The 24340-nt window shown below is 35.1% G+C and overlaps 1 protein-coding gene across 2 annotated transcripts in view; it reads left to right on the top strand.

The window, feature by feature from the left end:
* LOC145671422 (ATP-dependent translocase ABCB1-like) overlaps positions 1 to 24340 on the top strand; it is a 144145-nt gene that overhangs the window by 57806 nt on the left and 61999 nt on the right. For both annotated transcript variants that reach the window (XM_081740596.1, XM_081740595.1), the window contains exons 9-13: positions 511 to 682; positions 3004 to 3228; positions 4257 to 4382; positions 13988 to 14191; positions 20009 to 20179. In XM_081740596.1, coding sequence (XP_081596722.1) covers positions 511 to 682; positions 3004 to 3228; positions 4257 to 4382; positions 13988 to 14191; positions 20009 to 20179 — 898 coding nt within the window. The remainder of the gene's footprint in view (positions 1 to 510; positions 683 to 3003; positions 3229 to 4256; positions 4383 to 13987; positions 14192 to 20008; positions 20180 to 24340) is intronic.

The following is a 24340-nucleotide window of genomic DNA, read 5'->3' as shown; positions in this document are numbered from 1 at the left end:
TGTACGTTTTCATCTGTTTTTGACATCGAAGCACGGCTCGCTCGTTTTCAACCAAGCCACTTGTAAACAGTCTTCAATGTCACTACTTCGTCGCCATACACTGATTTTGATATTTTGTGAGCGTCTTTATCACTCTTTTTTTTTTCAGCTTAGAACAAAACTTAATGTTGTCTAGCGACAGTTAATAGGCTTCACTCTTCTGCCTCTGGGAGCGAACTAACATGTCACAACTCGTTCAAACTCGACACTGACTGTATCAAAGGTTTAGGCTACCGGACTTACTAGTTGAAATGGATAAAACGTCGATAGATGGCACTGTGCAACTACATTCCACCGTACTTTTTGATCACACCCTGTATAATACAAATATTTACACCAGAACTATATTGAATCATGAATTTCTTTAGATGGTATGCCTTAATATGGTTTTCGATTACGCATTTTTGCTACTCTCTCTTAATACAATGGAACTTTATATTTATAAATTGAATTATTTGTTTCCTCCTTAAGATTCGAAAGTGCTTTGGAAGATGGACGGAAAGTGGCCATGAAAAAATATTTAACTTTGTCATTGGGAATGATGACTGTCTTCTTCACTACCTATGCTTCTTATGGTCTGGCGTTTTGGTATGGAGCAAAACTGATTGGCACAGGAGAATATTCGCCAGGAAGCGTATTCACTGTAAGTACACAATTATTTATAATTACAGTAGAGCGTCGATTATCCGAACGACCGCTTAACCGAACTGTGTACTCGCTCGCACCTGTTACTTTCCCACCCTACCGTCCATCATCCCCCTCACTCCCAAACCAAGTTTCCCACAGTAGTCGCCGCACTGAGCCACCGCTGGCGGAAAATTGCTTCTAATGGGGCCTTCATAAGGCGCTGCTGAACGGCCAAGCTGCCAGTCGCTGTGTTTCAACAATCAGCACACTTCTTTTTATGAATAAATTTACTGTACAGTACTTATTTTTGGCAAATAAACATGTACAGTTCGATTATCCGAACAAACCAGTTTTCCGAACACCCATGTCCCCCAATTACTTCGGATAATCGACGCTCTACTGTACAAAATACTTTGGCTTTCATTAATCCTTAAGAATTATTTCAGGTAAAGTTGGTGCCAATTTACATTTAAAAAATGAAAACAAAAATCAGGATTAAAATTGTTAAAACATGTTAGAAAACTATTAGAGCCATAGATCTTTAAAAATATTCTTAATTAGATGTTAATTAATTGTAAAGGGGTAAAAACAATTGTATTACTCAGTGGTACATATGCAGTCGTTCTTTCAGGAAGAATGTTCCGGGGGCACACTTAGTATTCCAGGGGGTCACTGCTGGTACTATTCTATTTATTATTATATTATAGACGTATTATTTTGGTCTCCTCCGGGGGGGGCAGTACCCCCCATAAAACATGTCTGATAGAAACACTGTACATATGAATGCTCCCAAAATATACCTTTAAATGTACATGGTCGAAGATCAATTAAAATATACTTTAGCAGACTTAATGTTACGAGAAGAACTGCGTTTGTGCATGAAGCAACATGGATGTCATGGGTGTTAAAAGTCTAGTAAATCATTCAAAAATTATTCCTAATTTTATTCCGGGGGCTATTATTATTATTATTATTATTATTATTATTATTATTATTATTATTATTATTATTATTATTATTATTATTATTATTATTATTGGATTAGACTGGATATTAGAGTCTACTCAGCATAAAAACTACAGGGAGTTTCAAAAAGAATGACCTGATCTTAAAAAAGCCCATATGCATTGATAAGAACATACTACAAAAATGAGATAAATTGCAAAATACTCACAAAACCTTCAAGTTTTAGCTATGCTACTACAAATGCCACCAGCAACAGCACGAACAAAATCTAGACTATTGCTAAATTCGACGAAGGCACAAAAAAAAAAAAAAAAACATTCACTTTAGGGAAGTCTCTTTCGTGCTCAATAATATCATGAGGGTTCTGAAGTCCCCATATGCGCACATTATGTCCGTTTACTTTACCGCTAACATGAAACGTTGCTTCATCACTGAAAATTAACCGTGGTAAGTGTCCTCTAGCCAGGGCCGGCGCGACGGGGGGTCGAGCCGTGCCACTGCCCAGGGCGGCAAGTCTGGTGGGCGTCAAAATTTGAAAAACAAAACAATACAGGGGCGGCAAATTTTAAGGAAGAAAATAATAAAGGGGCGGCATGTAAAAGTACAGCCCAGGGCGACAAAACTTCTAGCGCCGGCCCTGCCTCTAGCAGAGCATTGCAGAAGTCAACCCGTTTGCTTTCATCACCAACCCGAAGAGCTTCCACTAATTGCAATCTCCTTGATTTATAGATCAAACGACGCCTCAACACTCGCCAGACAGTCGTATGAGGGATTGCCAGTTCTCTGCTAGCGCGGCGAGTAGACTTTCGCGGACTCCACTCAAACGTTTGCCGAATTGTTTCCACCATTTCATCGCAAGTGCGAGGCCGACCTGAACTCTTACATTTGCACAAGCATCCTGTATCTCCAAATTGGCCATACCAACAACGAATGTTTTTGGGTGCAGGCGGATTAATGCTAAAACGCTGACGAGAAGCACGCTAGATCGAAATCACTGACTCAGTCTTTGCAAACTGCAGCACACGAAACGCCTTCTCTTGAGCGGACGCCATCTTACTTCTGACTGACTGCAAACTGAGAAGACGCATTAACTGACATCTAGCGGCAACTTTCTGAAACTCTAAGCCACGCCTATTTAAACAACACTAATTTCCTTGGCAGCACGCCCCATGTTCCAAAATTATTACAGTCCAAAATCATGTCATTCTTTTTTAAATATGGTATATATTGTTTGAAATAATTTTCCAAATTCTCTTGGTAATCATGAGTCCATTACGTTTCAAGTCTATTTACCTTATTCTAAAATAAAATAAATGTAACTTGCATTAAAACTTTATTATGAACGACTAATACACTGTGTTTTTCTTGAAGGTGTTTTTCAGTGTAATGGCTGGAGCGTTCTCTCTGGGAAATGCACTTCCGTTCGTAAACGCAGTTAGCACAGCAATAGGATCCGCTTCAACCATTTTCCACATCATCGATCGTATCCCAAACATTGATGCATACAGTGACGAAGGATTGAAACCTGAAGAAGTGAAGGGTCACATAGAGTTCAAAAATGTTACTTTCGCTTATCCTTCACGAAAAGAAATTAAGGTACATATATATACTAAGTAATAAATATATCGCAATTTTACTTGTCATCCAGAAACTTAGATTCTTTTTAAGGATTTGTTATAAACTGATTTATAACTACAGATTTACGAGAAACAAAGGAAATGAGGCAGAGAGACCTTTGAAGTGTATATGAATTCAATGTTTTCACAAGTAGAGTATAACTTAGAAAATAAATATCCAGATTTGATATACTATTGGTTTAGAGTACAAGATACTATGTCAACTACCTGGAGTTGCCTGAGTATAAAGAAGTGACGAAAAAAAAAACTTATGGTTACAGTTACTTAGAAGTACGCCAAGCCAATGGTGTGGCTTCAGCTTTATTATATAATTCAAATTCTAAGTACGTCATACGACGTCAAACAACAAATACGTCATGTTGAGCCTGTTCATTGGTAATGGTAGTACGACTATCCCGTTAGCTCATAAGTCAAGTAAATTCCCATTTACTCATAATTTTGACGTAAATTTAGTTGAGGGTTTGTTAACATTCTAATCGCTCTCCCCCCAATTTTAACATGCCAGAGACGCCCATGTTTTCATTATTTCTCAAAATAGCGGATCTTAGTGCTTTATACTCTTATATGGTAACTGAAAACTTATGTAGTTCTGTTCAATCGAAAAGATAGGTGAGCTTGGTGATCACAGTCTCAGTAGACAAAGCATTTTCAGTATAACTTTGAATCTTGAGTCAATTTTGTGGAATTTCGCTCAGTAAAATTTTTTTAGGTTGAATTATAATATTATTCAACACGTATTTTTTGTAAAATTTTATTTAAATCTTCGCGAATTACATAATTTATTAACACTACACTGACGGTAGCAGTTGTACAAAATACAACTGTAATTTTGTTGTGATCTCAAGTTTCTTCTGGTGTTGCCATATTTTTCTGACGTATTACACATGTTTGCACTTTTTCGTTTTGGTCACGTTTATTAAAATTGTGATATTTTTCTTGAACACGATACTACGACGATTATAATTTTAAAAATATGGTTAATTTTAGGTTCTCCAGAATTTTAATTTAGAAATCGAACCTGGTAAGACTGTAGCTTTGGTGGGATCAAGTGGAGCTGGAAAGAGCACAGTGATTGGACTACTACTTCGTTTCTACGATGCCTCCAGTGGAGACGTAAGTATTACTATTTTAAAATATAAGTTTCACTGACACATATTAAAATGGCTAATATTAAATCTTTATGTATTCATGTTTAATTCTCTCCCACCGCTTCTTTGAAAATTTCCAAGAACTAAATACAGTATGTTTTCTCTCAGTAAGTTCAGTAAAAGTCTATGAATTGAGTATAGCCCGCTCCCTCCAGTGATTTTTAACGAATCATAGTGATTCTAACGATTCATATTAGTTCATAATGAATCGGAATCGCATGTTATAAAGATTTAAGATGAAAATCTTGTGGTAAGGAAGCTTTAGTAGTAGTAGTAGTAGTAGTAGTGGTAGTTAGTAGCAATAGCAGTAGTAGTACTAGTAGTTGGAACGGGTTAGAAGCCCCGCATTGGTTTGTTGGGTTCTGTTCTCGACATAAGTGGTGGTAGTAGTAGTAGTAGTAGTAGTAGTGACTCCTCCAGTTCCGGTGACAAAGAACTGGGGGGAACGGGCTATATACAAGCCAAGTCTATTTACGACAAATAATTTGTGTGGGGCATTATAGCTGTTTAGAATGTAACGTATAGATATTTTTAATATACGACCTCTTGCTAATGACAAAATATAAGCCTTAACCCTTATAGATCCACGGTATGTTTTCGGCCATAATATAGCGTTGTCTTTAACCGGTTATTTAGATCCTGTAACTTGCATTTAAAGCCGTTTTTTTTATTGGTCAAGTCAAACATGGACCAAAGAACACTCCAGATGCGTCTTGCAACGAGATAGTCAACTTTGGTGGCACCAAATGGGGGCGAGGGACGTGACATAATATTTTTTCTTGAGGCAATTTTCAAAAATTTCCCCCGCCATTAGCTTTCAAGATATCATACTGAAATTTTGCATACGCATTGTGTACAACTCTAGTTATTATTTTTTTTAAATATCTGCGTCAATCCAGTCCCGGGCCCGAGAGTCCCAAAAATTTCAAAAAGGGGATTTTTAGGAAAAGTTTCCGGATTTTCCCTAATTTCCCGTTTCTGGTGTATGATATGGTCATCCGAGTGGTACCCTTTGAAAGAATGCTTTAATTTGAAGAGAACGAGGTTGAACCATGATCGGGGATAAATAGTCTTGTTTTAGGGAATTTCTACATATACATATAATCACCTTAAGATTAAAAAAAAAAAAAAAATCCTGGCCTTTAGTTCTCAAGGTTTCCACATTGAAATCTTGAACACATATTGTGCGTATTTTTTCAGTGATTTTGAGATCTCTACGTCAACCCAGGTTCGGCCCAGAGGGTCTGAAAATTTTCGAAAAATTTCAAGGATTGTCCCTAATTTCCAGTTTTTAGTCTATGATACGGACAAGCGAGTGGTACCGTTGGAAAGGTTTCTCTATTGTGAAGAAAAAGAAAACTAGGTATGAACCATTATCCAACGATAAACAGCAATGAAGCAGTACCTGCTTGATTGAAAGTCTAAATTTTACTTAAAAAGCAAGGATTGTATAAGGGTTAACTAAACTACTCCAATTGTCAAAAGACATTTTAAGCTAACCGTATACTGTTCACTTATTTCCAAATCATTCCGATTTCCTATTTGAATATTCGAGTACTAAATTACTTGAAATATTTAAATAACGATAACTTGGAGAAATTATACTGGTGTGACTGGCAGCATTGCAGTCGGGGTCGTATTCGTGTATTACATATTTAAAATACTAAAATGATTGTTTCATCGACTTGATATTATTAAAGCTACTAAAAAAATCGTTCGTTATATTTAAAAAGAGTAACTTTTTTTACAAAAAAACATTTGTGAAAGAGCAAAGCAAAAATATCTAAATAAATAAATAAATAGATCTGCATATAACTAAAGTTTAATCATCTTTAAGGTTTAACACTTAAAATTTTATCCATGAAATTTGTCAGAAACTAACGATGCTTAAAACTGAGATAAACTAAAGAGCTGTAAATAAGGCATATCAGAAAGTTTGAAATATTATGTTAATTGCTTCATTTTATAGTGAGGATGAATAGACTGGAATAGTGATGTTGTCATTTCCTTTCCGTTACCATGGTGATCGCCATGTTTTTTTCTGTACAAACACGTGATCCTAATGAGCTAAAGGAGCTTATTTCTAAAAGCTCCACATCCCTAAGTAATAAGGTAGAAATTGAATAGTTAATGTAAGCAAAATTATCATGTAATCCACCATAAGAAGCAATTATAAGCAATATAAACTCCCTAACGTTTAGATTGACAAACTGTCGACACAGAGAAAGCTGTAAAAATATATGATTTAAAAAAAAGAAAGAAGTATTTTAGAATAATGTTAATTCTATTGGGGCGGTTACACTTCTAATATCTACTCTTTATAGTGGGAGTGCACAATATTATTTCTAAGTATATCATTACAAAAGAAAGAAAAGGGTAGCCTTTAGAAATATTCAATCCAGACCATCAGTGGATATAGGTAACATCTTTTATTATATTCTCTATCAACTTTTTTTTAAAACAAAAGCATTTAAAAAAGGTACAGTAATTACACATCCAATTATGAATGGTTCAGTAAACAACTGTTAAACAATAATCCTGTTCAAAGTTGCAATAGTATATCTATATTTTACTCATATTATTGAATGAAAAATTTTAATATATGATTATGAACAAGGTAAGGACACTTTAAAGTTTAATTTAACCTGAAAATGTAGAAATTCTCAAAATATACGATATCAGAGGAAAAATTTCACAAGACATGTGAACTCGTTGATTTCAGTTTCAATGCTTGTCATGCACGTAACAGTATTTAACATATCTCTTTTCTAATTACCTTTTCTAACTTTTTTCTTCAATTTCATTGATTAGAAATATTTTAAAAAAGAAACATAAGTATTTCTTTCACTCTAATGTTTGCAGTTCCGAATTATTTTATCACTGTTTTCATTTTTCATATAGGTTTTTGGTATTTCGGCTACTTGTTGTTTAGAAAATAAAATGGCGATCACCATGGCAACGAGAAGGATATGACGTCACACTATTTCAGTCTATTGAGGAGCCTATTTCCAAACTCCACCTGTCATTTTTTGTAATTTTACAGGAGAAGCGAAAAACGTGTATCGCTCTGGTTTTACATTTAATGAAAAATGTTTGAATGATATCTTTTATGTATAGTGGTACATAACAACATGCTAAATTTTAAGAAATGTCTGATTTTAGGTATAGGCCTAAATGGCGGAAAAATTTTTCATTTCCGTCCAAAAACCACTTAAGTCATATGTTTTCTCCAGAAAAAAGTCAGCTACTGCTCAATGATTACACAATAATAATAATAATAATAATAATAATAATAATAATAATAATAATAATAATAATAATAATAATAATAATTTATATTTGATTATACTATGTGCTTATCTATATATATATAAAAGAGAACGCACAAATCCTTTGTTACCTCATCACGCTAATACGGCTGAACCAATTTCTTTTATTTTTGGGGGGTTATTAGGATTTGGACCCTAGATGGTTTTTATCATATCACTTTAATTTTCAATTACCAGTGTCTTGAGATAATTGACCATTCAAGTGTCCATAACGTACAAATCCTTTGTTAGTTCATCATAGGTAAAAATAAACGTATTTATATGCAACCCGCATGACCGTGTAACTCGGCGGGTTAACATAAATGACAGGCGATATAATGTTAACATTTACTGCAATCTACTATGGTTTTTATCATATCACTTGAAAGCGAAAACTTCCGGGGTGACCGCAGCGAAGCGGGGCGGGTTAACATAAATGACAGGCGATATAATGTTAAGATTTACTGCAATCTTCTATGGTTTTTATCATATCACTTGAAAGCGAAAAAGTAAAAATTATCTAAGTAACAAAGTTTATTGCGTTCCGGGGTGACCGCAGCGAAGCGGGGTGAACGCTGCTAGTTTACAATAACATGCAAAATTAACATGATTTGTGTGTTTTTAATGAATTTTTATTCATCTTAGTTCTAAGATTTATATTTTAAACTTTCATTTTTTTAAAGTGTACTTTTATATTGATTATATTTTATTATTTCTTTACCCAGTTTCGGAATATCTTGATCGCTTCCTTCCCTTGTCTTCCTTCACAGGCTCTAGTAATCCAATTTACATTTTGCACTACAGGTGTATTGTTTTCAGCCAGTCCTAATAACAACGTAGTAGTTCCTTGTACACACGGTATATACTTTTCTTTAAATACTGGTCGTTAACTCTTACAATAACTGTTTTAAGCAAATTCTAAACAATAGATTAATTTTTGCTCCAAATCTAAAAATAAACACCAATCAGAGAAATGGTAACAATGAATATCAAACTTTCAAAGCAGATAAATAATACCGACGTGACTTAAGCGGAGTTTGGAATTAATATTTTTAATGACTTGGGCCCATTTTGGGAAAAAAAAAGTGATTTTTTACATTTCGAGACGACTTACGTGAGTTTTGAGAGGTTATATAGTCAGGCATGTGTATCTACTCCTAATACACAAATAAAGCGCAAAAACCGATTTTTTTTTTTAAGTGACTTAGGTGGTGTTTGAAAACAAGCTTCTCAATTCATGTTGGCAGACCTGTAAAATTTATTTGAACCACTTTGCTGTATGTATTTACACTGATACAACCGAATTAATTCATTACAAATGTAAGTTTCCACATTACGATTTTATTGTATCCTGTGTTGTACACCATATACACTGTAAATCTTTTAATATTGACACATTAACATGTTCTATACTTTGTATCTGGATGTTCCGTTCTGGAAAAGAAGACTCTTAAGTGTTTCGGGATTAGGGCCTCAAGTAGTTACTAAAAGTAAACACTAAAAATATGGGGACAAAGCTCCACCACTTGGGGTCGCGGTGGCTCAGTGGTAGAGCGTTCACCTCCGGTGCTTGGGGTCCCTGCTTCGATCCCAGCTCGCGCCGTGTGGACTTTGTGGTGGGCAAACACCGTGCTCGTGGGTTTTCTCGAGGTTCTCCCGTTACCTCCCACTTTCTTTATTCCATCATTTCATTCATTTCTCATTATCACCGTCTCCTTTAGCCTAACGGCATAATCGTGGGACGTAAAACTCAAAGATTTCATTTCAATTCAAAGCTCCGCCACTAGTTTATTGACTAGAACTCAGACATAATCACACTAAATTAAAAGGAGAGGAGGATTTGAATTGAATTTAACTAAATGAAAATTTAACACATTTCTAAGTAAAAATAAGGCACAACTTTAGTGCTAAAAGGAATTGCAAATGTCGAGATCTCACTAACACGAACAAGTCCTAGAGAACAGTCTACACGGAGACGTGAACTGTCCTCCAGTTATGATTGAAGTACCCAGATAATTGTGTATTCAATAGTTTTGTTCACGACTCGTGTGTGACATCAGATAGAAGCGTAGGCGATATTTCCACGTGTGGCCAGTCACCATAGAATATTGCCGTTAACCAAATCAACTTGTCCTCTTTGTCCTGAAAATTTCCAGTACACATGCCCTCACGTCCACGAGAACATGACCAAGCGCTCTCCTGCCTAAAACAGGAAACCTACCAAAAACACAAGCTTGAAAGGAATTCCAAGCTGAACAATTCTCCTGATCATAGTCTAAGAACATCCTGCAGACTTATAGAGGTAGCTTACCAAAAGGCATTTCCAAGCATGACTTTGTGAGACACACGAGCAAAGAACAATTCATTGACCACATAGAAATTAATACGTAAACCAAATTAAAAGCAAGAAAGCTGAATTGCGCGGAACTGAATAATTAACTAAATAAAAGATGGAATTAAGTAAAGCAAAGATAAAGGTGAAGAGAGTTGCTGGCCAAGTTTTATTACCATAATATCACAATTCATTAATTTATTTCAATATTCATTTAACAACCCCGTGTAACGTGGGTTCCTGTTACCACGGCATGGCGCGTCCTCAGGTTGCGGATCGAGGAGAAGGCCTCTAGATATAGAGGTTAGCTGCGAATATACTGAATAAGCAGTCGCGGACAGACGACTAGGAGTGGTCCTCCAGCTTGGGGGTTTGGGTAAGGCTAACACCCTCATCCTGTAAAAAAAGGTACTTGTTCAGAAACATTCACAAAAGCCTCGGACAAGGACTGATAACTTGGCACGACATCAGCAAAAGAAAATGGACATGAGATTTGGAACATGGAATATTAGAAGTCTTTATAGGGCAGGCGCGTTAAAATCTGTAACGAGTGAGTTAGAGAAATACAGGATGGACTTAGTAGGAGTTCAGGAAGTTAGGTGGGAAGGAAATGGATCTGAGAATTCCGGAAATTTTACGTTCTTTTACGGGGAAGGAAATAAAAATCACCAGTTAGGAACAGGGTTTTTCGTTCACAAACGAATATTACCAGCAGTTAAACGGGTTGAATTTGTTACTGACAGACTTTCTTTTATTACTCTTAAGGGACGGTGGTGTGATATTATTGTTTTAAATGTACATGCTCCAACTGAAGATAAGGGTGACGATATAAAAGATAGTTTTTACGAAGAAGTGGAACGGATATTTGACCAACTCCCGCGATACCATATGAAGATTCTATTAGGGGATTTCAATGAGAAGGTAGGACGAGAGGATATTTTCAAACCGATTATAGGGAACGAAAGTTTGCATAAGGAAAGTAATGACAACGGTGTTAGACTCGTGAACTTTGCAACATCCAAAAATCTAATCGTGAAGAGTACAAAATTCCCACATCGCGACGTTCATAAATACACTTGGACATCACCAGACGGAAAAACACATAATCAAATTGATCACGTTTTAGTAGATAGAAGAAGACAATCTAGCATAATTGACGTCCGGTCGTTTAGAGGGGCTGATTGTGACACTGATCACTACCTGGTAGCAGCGATAATACGGGAGAGATTATCGTTAAATAAAGGTAATATTCAATGTTTGAAAACGGAGAGATTTAATTTAAAGAAATTAGAAGAGAGCCAGGTAAGAGAGGAATACCAGATTGAAGTTTCGAATAGATTCTCGGTTTTAGAAGACTCGGAGTGCACTAGTGTTGAGGATACTTGGATTGAAATTAGAGATAGCATTAAAAGTTCAGCAATAGAAAAACTGGGACACGCGGAAATACGTAGGAACAAACCATGGTTCGACCAAGAATGCATTAAACTAGTAGAGAAGAGAAAACAGGCAAAATTACGGTGGCTACAAAATCCGAATGAAATAACTACACAAAATTTCGCAGATATCAGGCGGGAAACTTCCAAAACTTTTAGAACAAAGAAACGGGATTTTTTGAAAGCTAAAATTAAGGAACTTGAAGATAATAGTAAAAATAAAAATATTCGGGACATGTATAAAGGGATCAGCGAATTTAAGAAAGGCTATCAACCTCGTGCTTATATATTAAAGAAATCTGACGGAACAGTTCTCACTGATACGGATAGCCTCTTAAATAGATGGAAAGATTTCTTTGACGATTTGCTGAACACGCAGCCAAAAACTAATGTGCGTGGAGAAAAGGAGATACACACCGCAGAACCGTATATTCCAGAACCCAATCGAATAGAAGTGGAAGCCGCTATAAAGAAATTAAAGAAACACAAATCTCCGGGTGTAGATGAAATTCCGGCTGAGTTAATTTTAGCTGGAGGCGAAAAATTGTGGAACAAGATACACAAACTCATTCTCCTTATCTGGAACAAGGAAGAATTGCCACAAGAGTGGAAAGAGTCAATCATTGTTCCAATTCACAAGAAAGGCGACAAAACTGACTGTAATAATTATCGAGGCATTTCTCTTCTGTCAACATCCTATAAAATCCTTTCAAATATTCTGTTAGCAAGATTGACCCCATACGCAGATGAAATTATTGGAGATTATCAGTGCGGATTTAGACGAAATCGATCAACTATCGACCAAATATTTACCATTCGCCAAATACTCGAAAAGAAGTGGGAATACAATACCCCGGTACATCAACTATTTATTGATTTTAGAAAGGCGTACGACTCGGTTAGGAGAGAAACATTATACAACGTTCTTACAGAGCTTGGAATACCGAGAAAGCTAATTAGGTTAATTAAGATATGTTTAAGTGAATCCCAAAGTAAAGTCCGGGTAGGAAAATTTTTGTCCACGAGCTTTCACGTCGAAAATGGCCTGAAACAAGGAGATGCGTTGTCGCCATTATTATTTAACTTTGTGCTGGAATACGCCATAAGGAAAATCAAAGATAGCAACCAGGGCCTAGAGTTGAACGGCATTCACCAGGTTATGGCATATGCTGATGATGTAAATTTAATAGGGGATGATAGGAGAACAGTAGAAATAAATGCAGAGATATTATTAAACGCTTGCAGGGACATGGGTTTAGAAGTAAATGCAGAGAAAACTAAATACATGGAAGTGCGTCGGGACCGTAATACGGCAAATTGTGGAGGCGTTAAAATATTAAATAATACTTTTGATAAAGTGGATACTTTCAAATATTTAGGATCAATATTAACAGACGAAAATCATATTCACGAAGAAATTAAATGTCGACTAAAAGCAGGGAATTCGTGTTACTATTCGGTTCAAAATCTCTTGTCGTCGCGAATTCTGTCGAGGAATTTGAAGCTTAAAATATATAAAACGATAATCATGCCTGTTGTTCTGTATGGTTGCGAAACATGGTCGCTTACTCTGAGGGAAGAACATAGACTGAAAGTATTTGAGAACAGGATCCTGAGAAGAATATTCGGACCCAAGAGGAACGAGAATGGGGAATGGCGGAAGCTTCATAACGAGGAACTACATAGTTTATACGGTTTACCCAACATTGTTAGGGTCGTCAAGTCTAGGAGGCTTAGGTGGGCAGGTCATGTAGCTAGAATGGGAGAAAGTAGAAACGCTTTCAAAGTCTTGACTGGTAGACCCATAGGAAAACGACCATTAGGAAGACCTAGGCGCAGATGGGAGGATAATATTAAGATGGATCTCGCAGAGATAGGAATACAAAGTAGAAACTGGATCCAATTAGCTAAGGATAGAAGTCAGTGGAGAGCTTTTGTGAACGCGGCACTGAACCTCCGGGTTCCATAGGCCATAGAGTTAGTTAGTTAGTTTAGTTATTCATTTAACAACAAATAGATGGGATACCTTGGCTAACAATTATAGATTTCCTGTAGTGGCGTTTCAAGGGCAACAAACTAGCAGGCAACGATGAACTCAGTTTGTTGTCGAGATGTAACACAACCAAATTTCCCATCTGTATCTGGACTCCAAAAATAAAGATGAATAAATTTAAATACCCTTGTTCCATGGTCCTGGGGAGCTGATATAGAACAGTTATGTATAAAATAAAGTCGAAGGAGCGCAGTAATTAAATTGCACTGAATAAATATGGCGAATTATATTATTTGGCATTAGAAATTCGATGTTTGATCAGAAATCAAAACACGTTGTTTCTTAATTCTTTTCGTTCAGATGAGACAAATTAACGATGCGTTTTGCTGAATTGCACTATTCATTGTGTGTAATAATTTTGCAGGTTTAGTTCCTGCATAACCATAGTTAGCTCTTTCATTGTGTGAACATTTTATAAACACGAAATCATTCTTATGATTATAGGTCTTTCTCGATGGCAGGAATATACAAAAACTGAATCTGAAATGGCTGCGTCAACAAATTGGTGTTGTTTCACAAGAGCCTATCCTCTTTGGAACAACAATCTTTGAAAACATTCGCTATGGTCGTGAAGATGTCTCGTTTAACGAGGTAGTGGAAGCTAGTAAAATGGCAAATGCTCATGATTTCATTGCCGGATTGCCACAGGTAAGAGTAATACAGTCTCGTAAGAATCACACAGGAATAAGGTGTGAACATATTGTATAAAAGAAAGTTACTATATATTAATTATGCAAAACATCCGTGGGCCAATATTTTCGTTAGAACTGGGAGTTCAACTCTAAAAGTAATGTCAGGTTTAAGAAGACAAACAAACTAACAACTAACTAGCTATATATATATATATATATATATATATATATATATATATATATATATATATATATATATATATATATATATATATATATATATATACAGTGGCGGATCCAAGGGGAGGGCTATAGGGGCTATAGCCCCCCCCTTGACGCTCAGATATACACTGGATAAAATGGGCTTCAATCCTGCTTTACACTGGATAAAACGTTAAAATATGGTTCAGCCCCTCCCTTGATCATATCCTGGATCCGCCCCTGTATATATATATATATATATATATATAGTGGCGTATTTAGGAGGACTTCCGGGCTTAAGCACCCCCTTCCGAAATCTTACTTACTATAGTAAAGTATATGAAATATCTTGCAGAATTTTCACATTTTCAGGCAAAGCCCCCATCCCGAAAGTTAGCAAAGCGCTCCCCGAAACAAAATCGTAAATACGCCACTGTATATATATGGCTTACAGACTGATTTATTTATTTGGCTTACAGACATGGTTTTGGTGTCATTTTGTAGCAAAATACATCAAGTTCTTTTTTTTTTTTTTTTGCCTTGTACAGTCTGCATCAAAAAACCTGCAACATGAGCATGTAAGTTTATCGTCTAACAGCTCAGGAAACCAACCTAACTTCTAAGTGGCACGAATCACGCCAGGAGAAACCTCGACGTCCTCCCCTATACGCATATTTTCGAAATACACTCAGCCCTAGCCAGAAGGCATTAGGTTTAGTAACATCGCACGGAAACAAATGAATGCTGAATTGCATTCTAACTAACCCGTTCCTCCTCTTCCTCCTCCTCCTCCTCCTCCTCCTACTACTACTACTACTACTACTACTACTATTTTTATTATTATTATTATTATTATTATTATTATTATTATTATTATTATTATTATTATTATTATTATTATTATTATTATTATTATTATTATTATTACTTTTGCTATGGATCTGTATAAGTACAAGGGAAATCTTATTTTAATGAAAGAAGTTTAATGAAATTTTTTTTAAAAAATAATCGTTAAATCACTTTTTGAATATTATTTTAATCTTATTTTAACGAAAGAAGTATTATAAAAAAAATTAAAATAATAAGAAAAACTTTCCTAGGGCAGGATTTCAACCCACGCCAACAACGATTTTCCTTACTAGCATGTTGCGCTGGCCCACTCGGCTACCAGGGCCGACAGCACTTGGCGTTTACTTTGTGCTATATGTAGGTCATGACTCGTGATCGCGATATAAAAGTCATTCATTTTTCCTACATTGTTGCCAAGCGTAACCCCGTTCATAATGCCTTATGGCTAGAGTTCAGTGTATTTCGAAAATATGCCCCCTGCACATTTATTTTGGAGCAAAAGACTGTCGTTTCAAAATAAATAAATAAATAAATAAATAAACGTGCTCATGTTGCAGTTTTTTTGCTGCGGACTGTACCTAAAGAGGTTCAATGTGGCTTCCATTGATGATGTGGCGCACATCTCATCTGAAACCTCACTTGCTTTGGAACGTCTTCAGACGTATGTGGACGACATGATGATGTGTTGTGTTTTACCAAACATCCATTTTCTATAAAACACTTATGCCACTTATAAATATTAGGCCTACTGGAAGGATCTTTACCATACTTTGAACGAAAATTACGTTGCACAGTTCTCGCAGACTTGGATTCTTCAAACCAAAACACACAGCTAGCACACTCGGGGCCAGTAAGGGCAGCCATATTTGTTGCAACTGCCGCTAGCGTTTGCGGTGACTTGTTTCTGAACTAGTGTACTACGTGAGTCAAAACTTGATGTATTTTCCTACAAAATGACACCAAAACCATGTCTGTAAGGTAAATGAAAAAATCAATTTGAGTTTTTAAAATGGTACCGTCTTTATATAGTCAGATTAAAAGGATTGTTCTTTTTTAAAAATAACAGAGAAATTTCCATTACAGTATGTAATTTGTACTAGTTTTTTTTTTTTATTTTTCCCACTCTAATTACGGTTGCGTAAGAGGAAAAGGAAATAGCTGCTGCAAGAGGTTAATGTATAGTACAAATAAGTGTAGTAACTTAAAAAAAAAGTATATGAACAAATATTCTGAAACTCTTGATTTAAGAAAGAAAAAAACAGAACGTTTTTGGATAAGAGTAAGTCACCTTTCTAGATTCTATGCATATATGGAAATCACTCTTCAATAAAGAATAAAGTTTAAGTTGAGGTATAGATTGTAAGAAAAATAAACACACTGCTGAACAAGACTGCACTTATTTAATATAAAAACACATTTACACGTGACGTTTCGATCTTCTAGCCAAGATCCTCATCATCAGGAGTATATGTCTGATGATGAGGATCTTGGCTAGAAGATCGAAACGTCACGTGTAAATGTGTTTTTATATTAAATAAGTGCAGTCTTGAAGTAAGATTTGAAGCTTTCCTGGCGGCGTATATTATAAAGTTCTTCTCGGGCAATCATAATTGCCCTGATGACGAGAACGATGACAGCTCTCGAAACGTTGGCCTATCCACCAGTTTTCACCTGGCTGATTGCCCGAGAAGAACTTTATAAAAGTGCAGTCTTGTTCAGCAGTGTGTTTATTTTTCTGATTTGATTTGCAAGACGTGAGACTATGATTGTGGGTCAGTATATATTGTGTATTCCTTGTTGTAGTATGCGTTCACGTGACTTTTTTTGTTTTAATAAGTAGAAAAATGCGGTAGCTACTTTGACCACCAGATTTAGCAATTTTAAACAATGATCTTTAGAAATCTTTAAAAAAAATCTGGAATATAAGATGAAGGTTGAGAGTTACGAAGCTCATCAACCGTTATTCAAAGCAAACGGCTTCTGCTAAGCTAAAGTACACTGACTCTGTGATGATTTCAGGGGACGGCACAGGGGAAATTTCCATGCCCCCACCACCACATATCCGTTCATCTTCAATATAAAATTAAATATTTCAGTTTAACGTCCCACGATTATATCCGTTAGGCTAAGGGAGACGATTAAAACAAATAAATTGTGATGGAAGAATTGGTGGAATGAAATGTGGAAGGAAACGGGAGTACCCCGAGAAAACCCATGGACATAATGTTGTCCACCACAAATTTGGCCATAGATCGAGGGATCTCACGCACCAGAGGTAAATGCTCTACCACTGAGCCATGGTGCCCCCCTTGCTCAATGTAAAAACTGAAATGAAATCTTAAGTTTTACGTCCCACGCATATGCCGGATAGGCTATAGGAGACGGTGATGATGAGAAATGAATGAAATGGTGGAATGAAGAAAGTGGAAGGAAATTGGAGAATCCCAAGAAAACCCACGCACATGGTGTTTGTCCACCACATAGCTTACTTGGCGCGAGCTAGGATCGAACCAAGTATCCCATGCACCAGACCAGAGGTAAACGCTCTACCACTGAGCCATCGCGGCCCTATGCTCAATGTAGTTACTCATATTTTCGCAGTATCTCTTTTTACCTTACCTCTGGTGCTTGGGGTCCCGGGTTCGATCCCAGCCCCTGCCAAGTGAACTTTGTGGTGGACAAACACCGTGTGCGTGGGTTTTCTCGGGGTTCTCCCGTTTCCTTCTACTTTCTTCATTCCACCATTTCATTCATTACTCATCATCACCGTCTCCTTTAGCCTAACCGGCATAAGCGTGGGACGTAAAACTCAAAGATTTCATTTCATTTTTCTTTTTACCTTCTCTCCTGTATATTTTAAATTCTCAACTAGAGAAATCTGAAATCTACTGCACTGGTTTGACTTGAGTAGGAAAGAAAAAATAGAAGTCGTTGATTAAAGAAAAATAGTTCTTGATTTTCTGGAACATGATGTAACTATGAATTGAGAATCTTCTGTCCTCCTCGTCAAGTTGCGTAAGCTAATGAAGCAAATCAGGTTTCGTGTTAAGATCTTACAAGAATAAAGTACTTCCCTTATAAACAATATCACTGAATAATTCATACCACGTGTAAACTTCTCGTTTTCTAGGAAGTGAAACACTATACATTTTTTTTACTTCTTTTAATTTCGGCTTTTTCAATCCATCAAGAACCCAAAACGATCTCTGTAAATACCCATTTGAGCATGTTCCACCTGTCCTGGACAAAGATTCTAAAGCAAAAACTGATTCTTCTGTCTAAACCAGAACTTCTAGTAGTTCTAGGGTAATATTTTGTTTCTCTATGCAAATAATTAATAACAGCAAGAGAAGATATTTGGAGAAGATATTATACATCACATAATAATAGCTACAAATTGGCTTTTTATGAACAAAGAATATATAAAAAAGAGGTGACTTATTTTTAAAAAAAAAAAACCTTGATGTAATGTGCGTCCACTCATGTCCAAAATAATTGTCGCATATCTATAACTGTCTCATCGTAAGAATATAATGTGTTAATGATTTTGCAGGATACTTTTAATACTGATAGTATGTGTATAATCGGGAAATGTATATTTGTGGTAAATTTCATAGGAAAAGAATTATAAATATGAAGATTAGAATGAGTAAAGCAAAATGTTGCAAAATGGACAAGAAAGTTTTATTTTCGTTTCATTGTTCTTCTTTACTGCTCTTTTGACATGAAATTTGCCACATATGTGACTTTGTCGATTATACACATACTAACATTATAAGAAATACCGGGCGAATTCATTATTAAATTATATTCCTACAACAACATATTTATAGACATGCGACAATAATTTTGGACATGACTGTACATCTATACACTATAAGAGCAGAATGTACTGAAGAGGACTTTTGAATCTCAGGATCAATCCCTGAATTCATTGCTGGTGCAGGGTCTAAGAGATATATTTTAGATCAAAATTGAATTTAATTAAATTTATCTAGTCTTTAAAATCATACACATTGCGCACGGATGTACGTACGAATAAGACTTGTCTGATGATAAAGGAAATGTGTGGTTTCATTATTCAAGCCCGGGACAGTCATGGTTTTCCTGAACATATAATACCTATGTAACTAGCCCATGATGTGTTCACTTCGATCTAAAATTGCAAGTAAAATTTCGTATATATGGTACCCGTTATAATTAACATTAGTCTGTTTTGACGAAATTAGTACAAAAATACTACCAATTAAATACTATAATAAATGTAATGTCGATCTAAAATTAAGAGCAAAAAAATGCATTGCTTTAACATAAAACATTTTACATTGCTTTTATTACGTTATATCAATTAGTTTTATGACAAATTGTACAGAGCGCTTCAGTTATTATAATTAAAAATATTATTATATTTTACACTAAGACTACTCTATGAAATCCATAAAGTATTGCATCATTTAAATGTAATCGAATTTTGAACAGAACTGGCAGATCAAGTCAGCTATATTTCATGATTGTATATACCTGTATATTATGTACAGAGAAAAATTATAGTCGCTAAAATCCACGATTTTTTTTTTCTGACGTGAGGGAGAAGTTCACTATTTAAGTCGTTGACAGACATGGGTTTCGTGAACATACGCGTAACAACTCTGTACTTAGTCCATACGATTTCTTTGTTCCGATTTAAAATTCGAAACAATCTTGAATATATATTTTATTATACGTTATTAAGAATACTTACCTGAAGAAAAGAAACAAGATATCAGTGTGAAATCTCTTACAGTCGTATGACACGATGGTTGGTGACCGAGGAGCACAGTTGTCCGGCGGCCAAAAGCAAAGAATAGCCATTGCACGGGCGCTGGTGAGAAATCCAAAGATTCTTCTTTTAGATGAGGCAACGTCAGCCCTGGACGCAAACAGTGAAGGAATCGTACAAGAAGCACTAGACAAGGTAAGATTAAGAATATAGGCCTACATATGCATAACAAAACTTGTTTATAACGTCTATTCTAATTTCCATTAAATAATGGACAACGTAGACAGTGTTTTATTTACAGAAGACAAATGTGGTTTCAAAGAATATTTTGAGATGGTGCAGTGTTATCCAGTAGTGTATTTAGGGGGCTATCGGACTTAACCCCCTCCCCCGAAATAAATTTGTTAGCTTTTTGCATTCCACGTACAACAATAATCCTTCTTACCATTTCCAAGAATTTAATTGACTTTTCATTTTCTTATGTTCTTTGTTCAGAGATAATACTGAATTTATCAAATTTCATTCCATGTAAGAACTGCGTGCTTTTGTCTTCCTTTCGTCCATTCTACACTTTCCTTTCTTTTCCTTAGTTGTTACTTTCTTTTGTTTCTTCTGTCATACTTTCGACCGTTGTTATTGTGATTCAAGTCGCCCGTCGTCAGTAATACCAAAACTAAGAGGAGCTGATAAGAGAAACTGTGTTCCATACCAACTTGCACGGATATCAACATAACGGGACTTTAGTTATTGTAGCAAAGGAATATTTACATCGTTTAGTTATAAAGAAAGGTAAATGTTTGAATTAAAGAAAATTAAGAGAAGGAAATAAGTAGCCCGAAAAATTAGGTAGGTCAAGACGATGCTTCCTTTTTCTTCTATGAATAGAATAAAAGATTAGATTCACTGCTAATTTTTTCTGTGTATCATATCACATAAGATTCACCAGTCTGCAATTCTTACCATTAAAACTGCGATTAGCATATTTCAGCAACTTGTCTGAACATTTTCTTTCAGGTAAAAACGTACACAGATAAAACTGAATATTTCCAATTTTTTCTAAAATGAAATCAGTTAAGCTGAAATGAAATTACAAATATTCAACGTGTGTTTGCAGGAGCGTCATTTCAGATTTGCCTCGGGAAGGGAGGTAAGATCCTCAACCGAGATACAAGTTTCACGTTTCTTCCTAGTATATTAGTAGACAATCGATTAGGATATATTTAATTCTCAAACTCAAGTGGGCAATTGCCTGCGTGCTTCCCTGCGTTGTGCATAGCTTCCCGAAAGAAAATCCTAAATACGCCACTGCTGTTATCCAATTGTTTCTGTGTAAACAAGTTGACGGATAAGTTATAAATATTATAACAATTCTCATTTAAAACATATGATATTGCATGTAGTATATATTCGCTGTTAGAAGTATGTGTGTAACCGTTAGAAGACAAAGTGCAAGTAGATAATACATGGTACTTTAGAGGGTTTTTACGTATAGAGGACATAAATAAATAATCTATTTCAGGAGAATAAAAACTATCAATTAAAAATTATTGGCAACGAACGAGATACCTTTTAGCGCCATAAACGTTCTTTTTTCTCTGCTTTCTCTCAAAGTATGGCAACAAACGAGATACTTTTCAGTGCTCTAAATGTTCGTTTTCCTTGGCTTTTTCTAAAAGTATGGATGACAATTACCTCCCCCTCCCCATTTTGCTCCTTTCGATGTGGTCTGTCAATTGATATATATATATATATATATATATATATATATATATATATATATATATATATATATATATATGTATAATCATCTTTACCAAAAAATGAAGTTTAAGAGTACCGGTAAATTATAATTTTGGGTTATAACCAGGGGCAAAAGTGGGTCAGAAAAGGTAGGGGGACGGTAGATAACAGCATGATGTCACGCCGTCCCCCTGCGCCTATCTTTACCCATTATAGCTTTTAAAAACTGGGGGGACGCCGGCGTACCCCCACGTTCCCCCGCTCTTTTACCCCTGGTTATAACTCATTAAATATGTTACATACTGTCGTCTTACCAGTCCCACAATGAAGAGTTTCACTAGAGTGTACCTTAGTATTAGTTTTGTCTTAGTAAGTATAGTGATTATCGTAAAACATCAATTTTTATGTTTGCAAAAAAATCTTGAAAATTACATATAAGAATTTTATGCCCTCCCACATTTTGTTCAGTGAACTCTATTGCTTGATATGGTGTCATCTTTGAACATTTTCTCTGTTACATGCTAAACAAAAGTGTCCAACTTATTAAATAGATATTAATAACACATGTATAACAGTTTTAGCATGTTAACATCGCTTTCATCCGACACGTTACGGATGAGGGAGATGTTACGTTGTCTGTAACGTCACGGATTAAGATGATGATACGTTTCCTATAACGTTACGGATTAAGATGATGATATGTTTTCTATAACGTTACGGATCAGATAGATGTCACTTTGTCTGTAACGTTACGGGGTAATATTAATCTTTAGTACATTTAGCCAAACTGTATTAAGTGATTTTTTTCCCTGGTACTTGAAACTTTGAAAAGATTTAGTAAATTCTTTAAAATAAAATTAACTGACATATTGTTCTGAAATTGAAATTTTAATTCGAAAATGACTGTGTTGACTTAAACCTTATGTTTGAAAATCAGTTTGACTCTAGGAAATTTGGATATTTTAATCATCTGACAAGTACCTTAACCTACTTGGATGACAATTATCGTGTACTTCATTGTATGTTATATTGTTATTATTTTATTTTACTATATTATTTTACCTTAATGTTCTATATTGGTATCTTACAATGTGCTGTATATTCTGTCCCACTTAGCTTTTGCTTAGAAGTTGTTCTCACTCATATTTGCTAACAGTTCATTTTTTATTTTAGTTTTCATCTCACCTAATTCCATTCTTCTCCATATCCACATTTCGAACACTTACTTTCCGTCGATCTTTCGTCAACAGTCCGTGCTTCAGTTTCGTATCTATATAACATAATAATTCATACGAAATATTTTGCGTGCTTCTCATAATTTTCTACTCAAAGATCCATAAAATAAACTTCTTAAAGGCTTCTTTCGTTATTCATATATTTTATTTATTGTTTACATTTTTTTACTAATAATACTATTTAATTACTTAAGACTAATAATTGGTTCTACTTTCTCCCACAACTTTGAGTTTACATTCTATTCGTTTCAATCACTATTACTTTCGCCCTTCAACATTTATTTTTCACAGGTTCTTCTCAATTTTTTCTTTTTATTCGTTTCAATCACTATTGCTTTCGTCCTTCAACATTTGTTTTTCACAGTTTTTCCTCAAATTTTCTAATACTTTCTTAGTGTTCCTTTGTTTCCACAACAAGATAAATATCATCTACAAAATAAATACATCTAATGCTCTACTATATTTGCTATGTACACCTTAACTATTTCTACTAGATACCTACTTACAGAAGTTCTAGGGCACATATTTATAAAGGAAAGTGGCTTACCTTCTGTCTCCGCCTTTATTACTTTAATTAAATATTCCCTTCCTCTGTAGAGAATACGTCAGCACTATTTTTATTACAGTATCACCGAATCTTTACTTGTAAGTATTGTTTTCTTTAAAAAAAGAACAATTTGTGCACAGTATTCAGTGTGTTAATTTGGATTTTTGATTACCCGTAATAATTATCCCTGTATTTTCCGTCAATTCAATGTTTTTTAGACAATATTCACAGTAATAATTTATGCTGAATTCCACAATATGTCTTAAAATTTATTGCTCTATATAGTTATCCCTCAATTCATTCTTGGTTGTTGTAAACACTAATTCACTGGCAAATTTAACACTTCACAAACTTTGTAATTTTTAGGACTACGGTAGTTGAATATTTATTTTGACTTGCGTAGTTTATCAATGAAATTTCGTCTTAAAGATGGTTCTATATTTTTTGGGATCAGTTATAAAGTTGCGAAATAATCCTCAATTGACAATTCAATTTCGAGTGAAAGCAATGTATCCAGATACAACTTTTGAAGTAATGTAAATAGTCTCAGGAAACACTTGTTGAGATCCTATTTAGGTTTTTTAATAAGACTGCTAATCATCTTAACGGTGAATTTATGTGACCTGGAAACAATCTGTAACAAAAATATAAATTACATAAATAAATTTTGTCCTTTAATGTTACGTTTACTTACGGTATTAATTATATTGTTCCATCTGTGATCTAGATTAGCCTTATCTAAGTTGAGTTTAGATCCCTTAGCCCTGATTAAAAAAAAATGAAAAACATATCTTTTTAAATTATTGGAACCTGTATAAAACAGTGGTGCATTCC

The sequence above is a fragment of the Thermobia domestica genome, chromosome 15, assembly GCF_964235325.1.
Source record: "Thermobia domestica chromosome 15, izTheDome1.hap1.1, whole genome shotgun sequence".
NCBI classification, from domain to species: domain Eukaryota; kingdom Metazoa; phylum Arthropoda; class Insecta; order Zygentoma; family Lepismatidae; genus Thermobia; species Thermobia domestica.
Note: the sequence above shows the minus strand (reverse complement) of the source record. Positions and strands in the feature narration are given on the sequence as shown.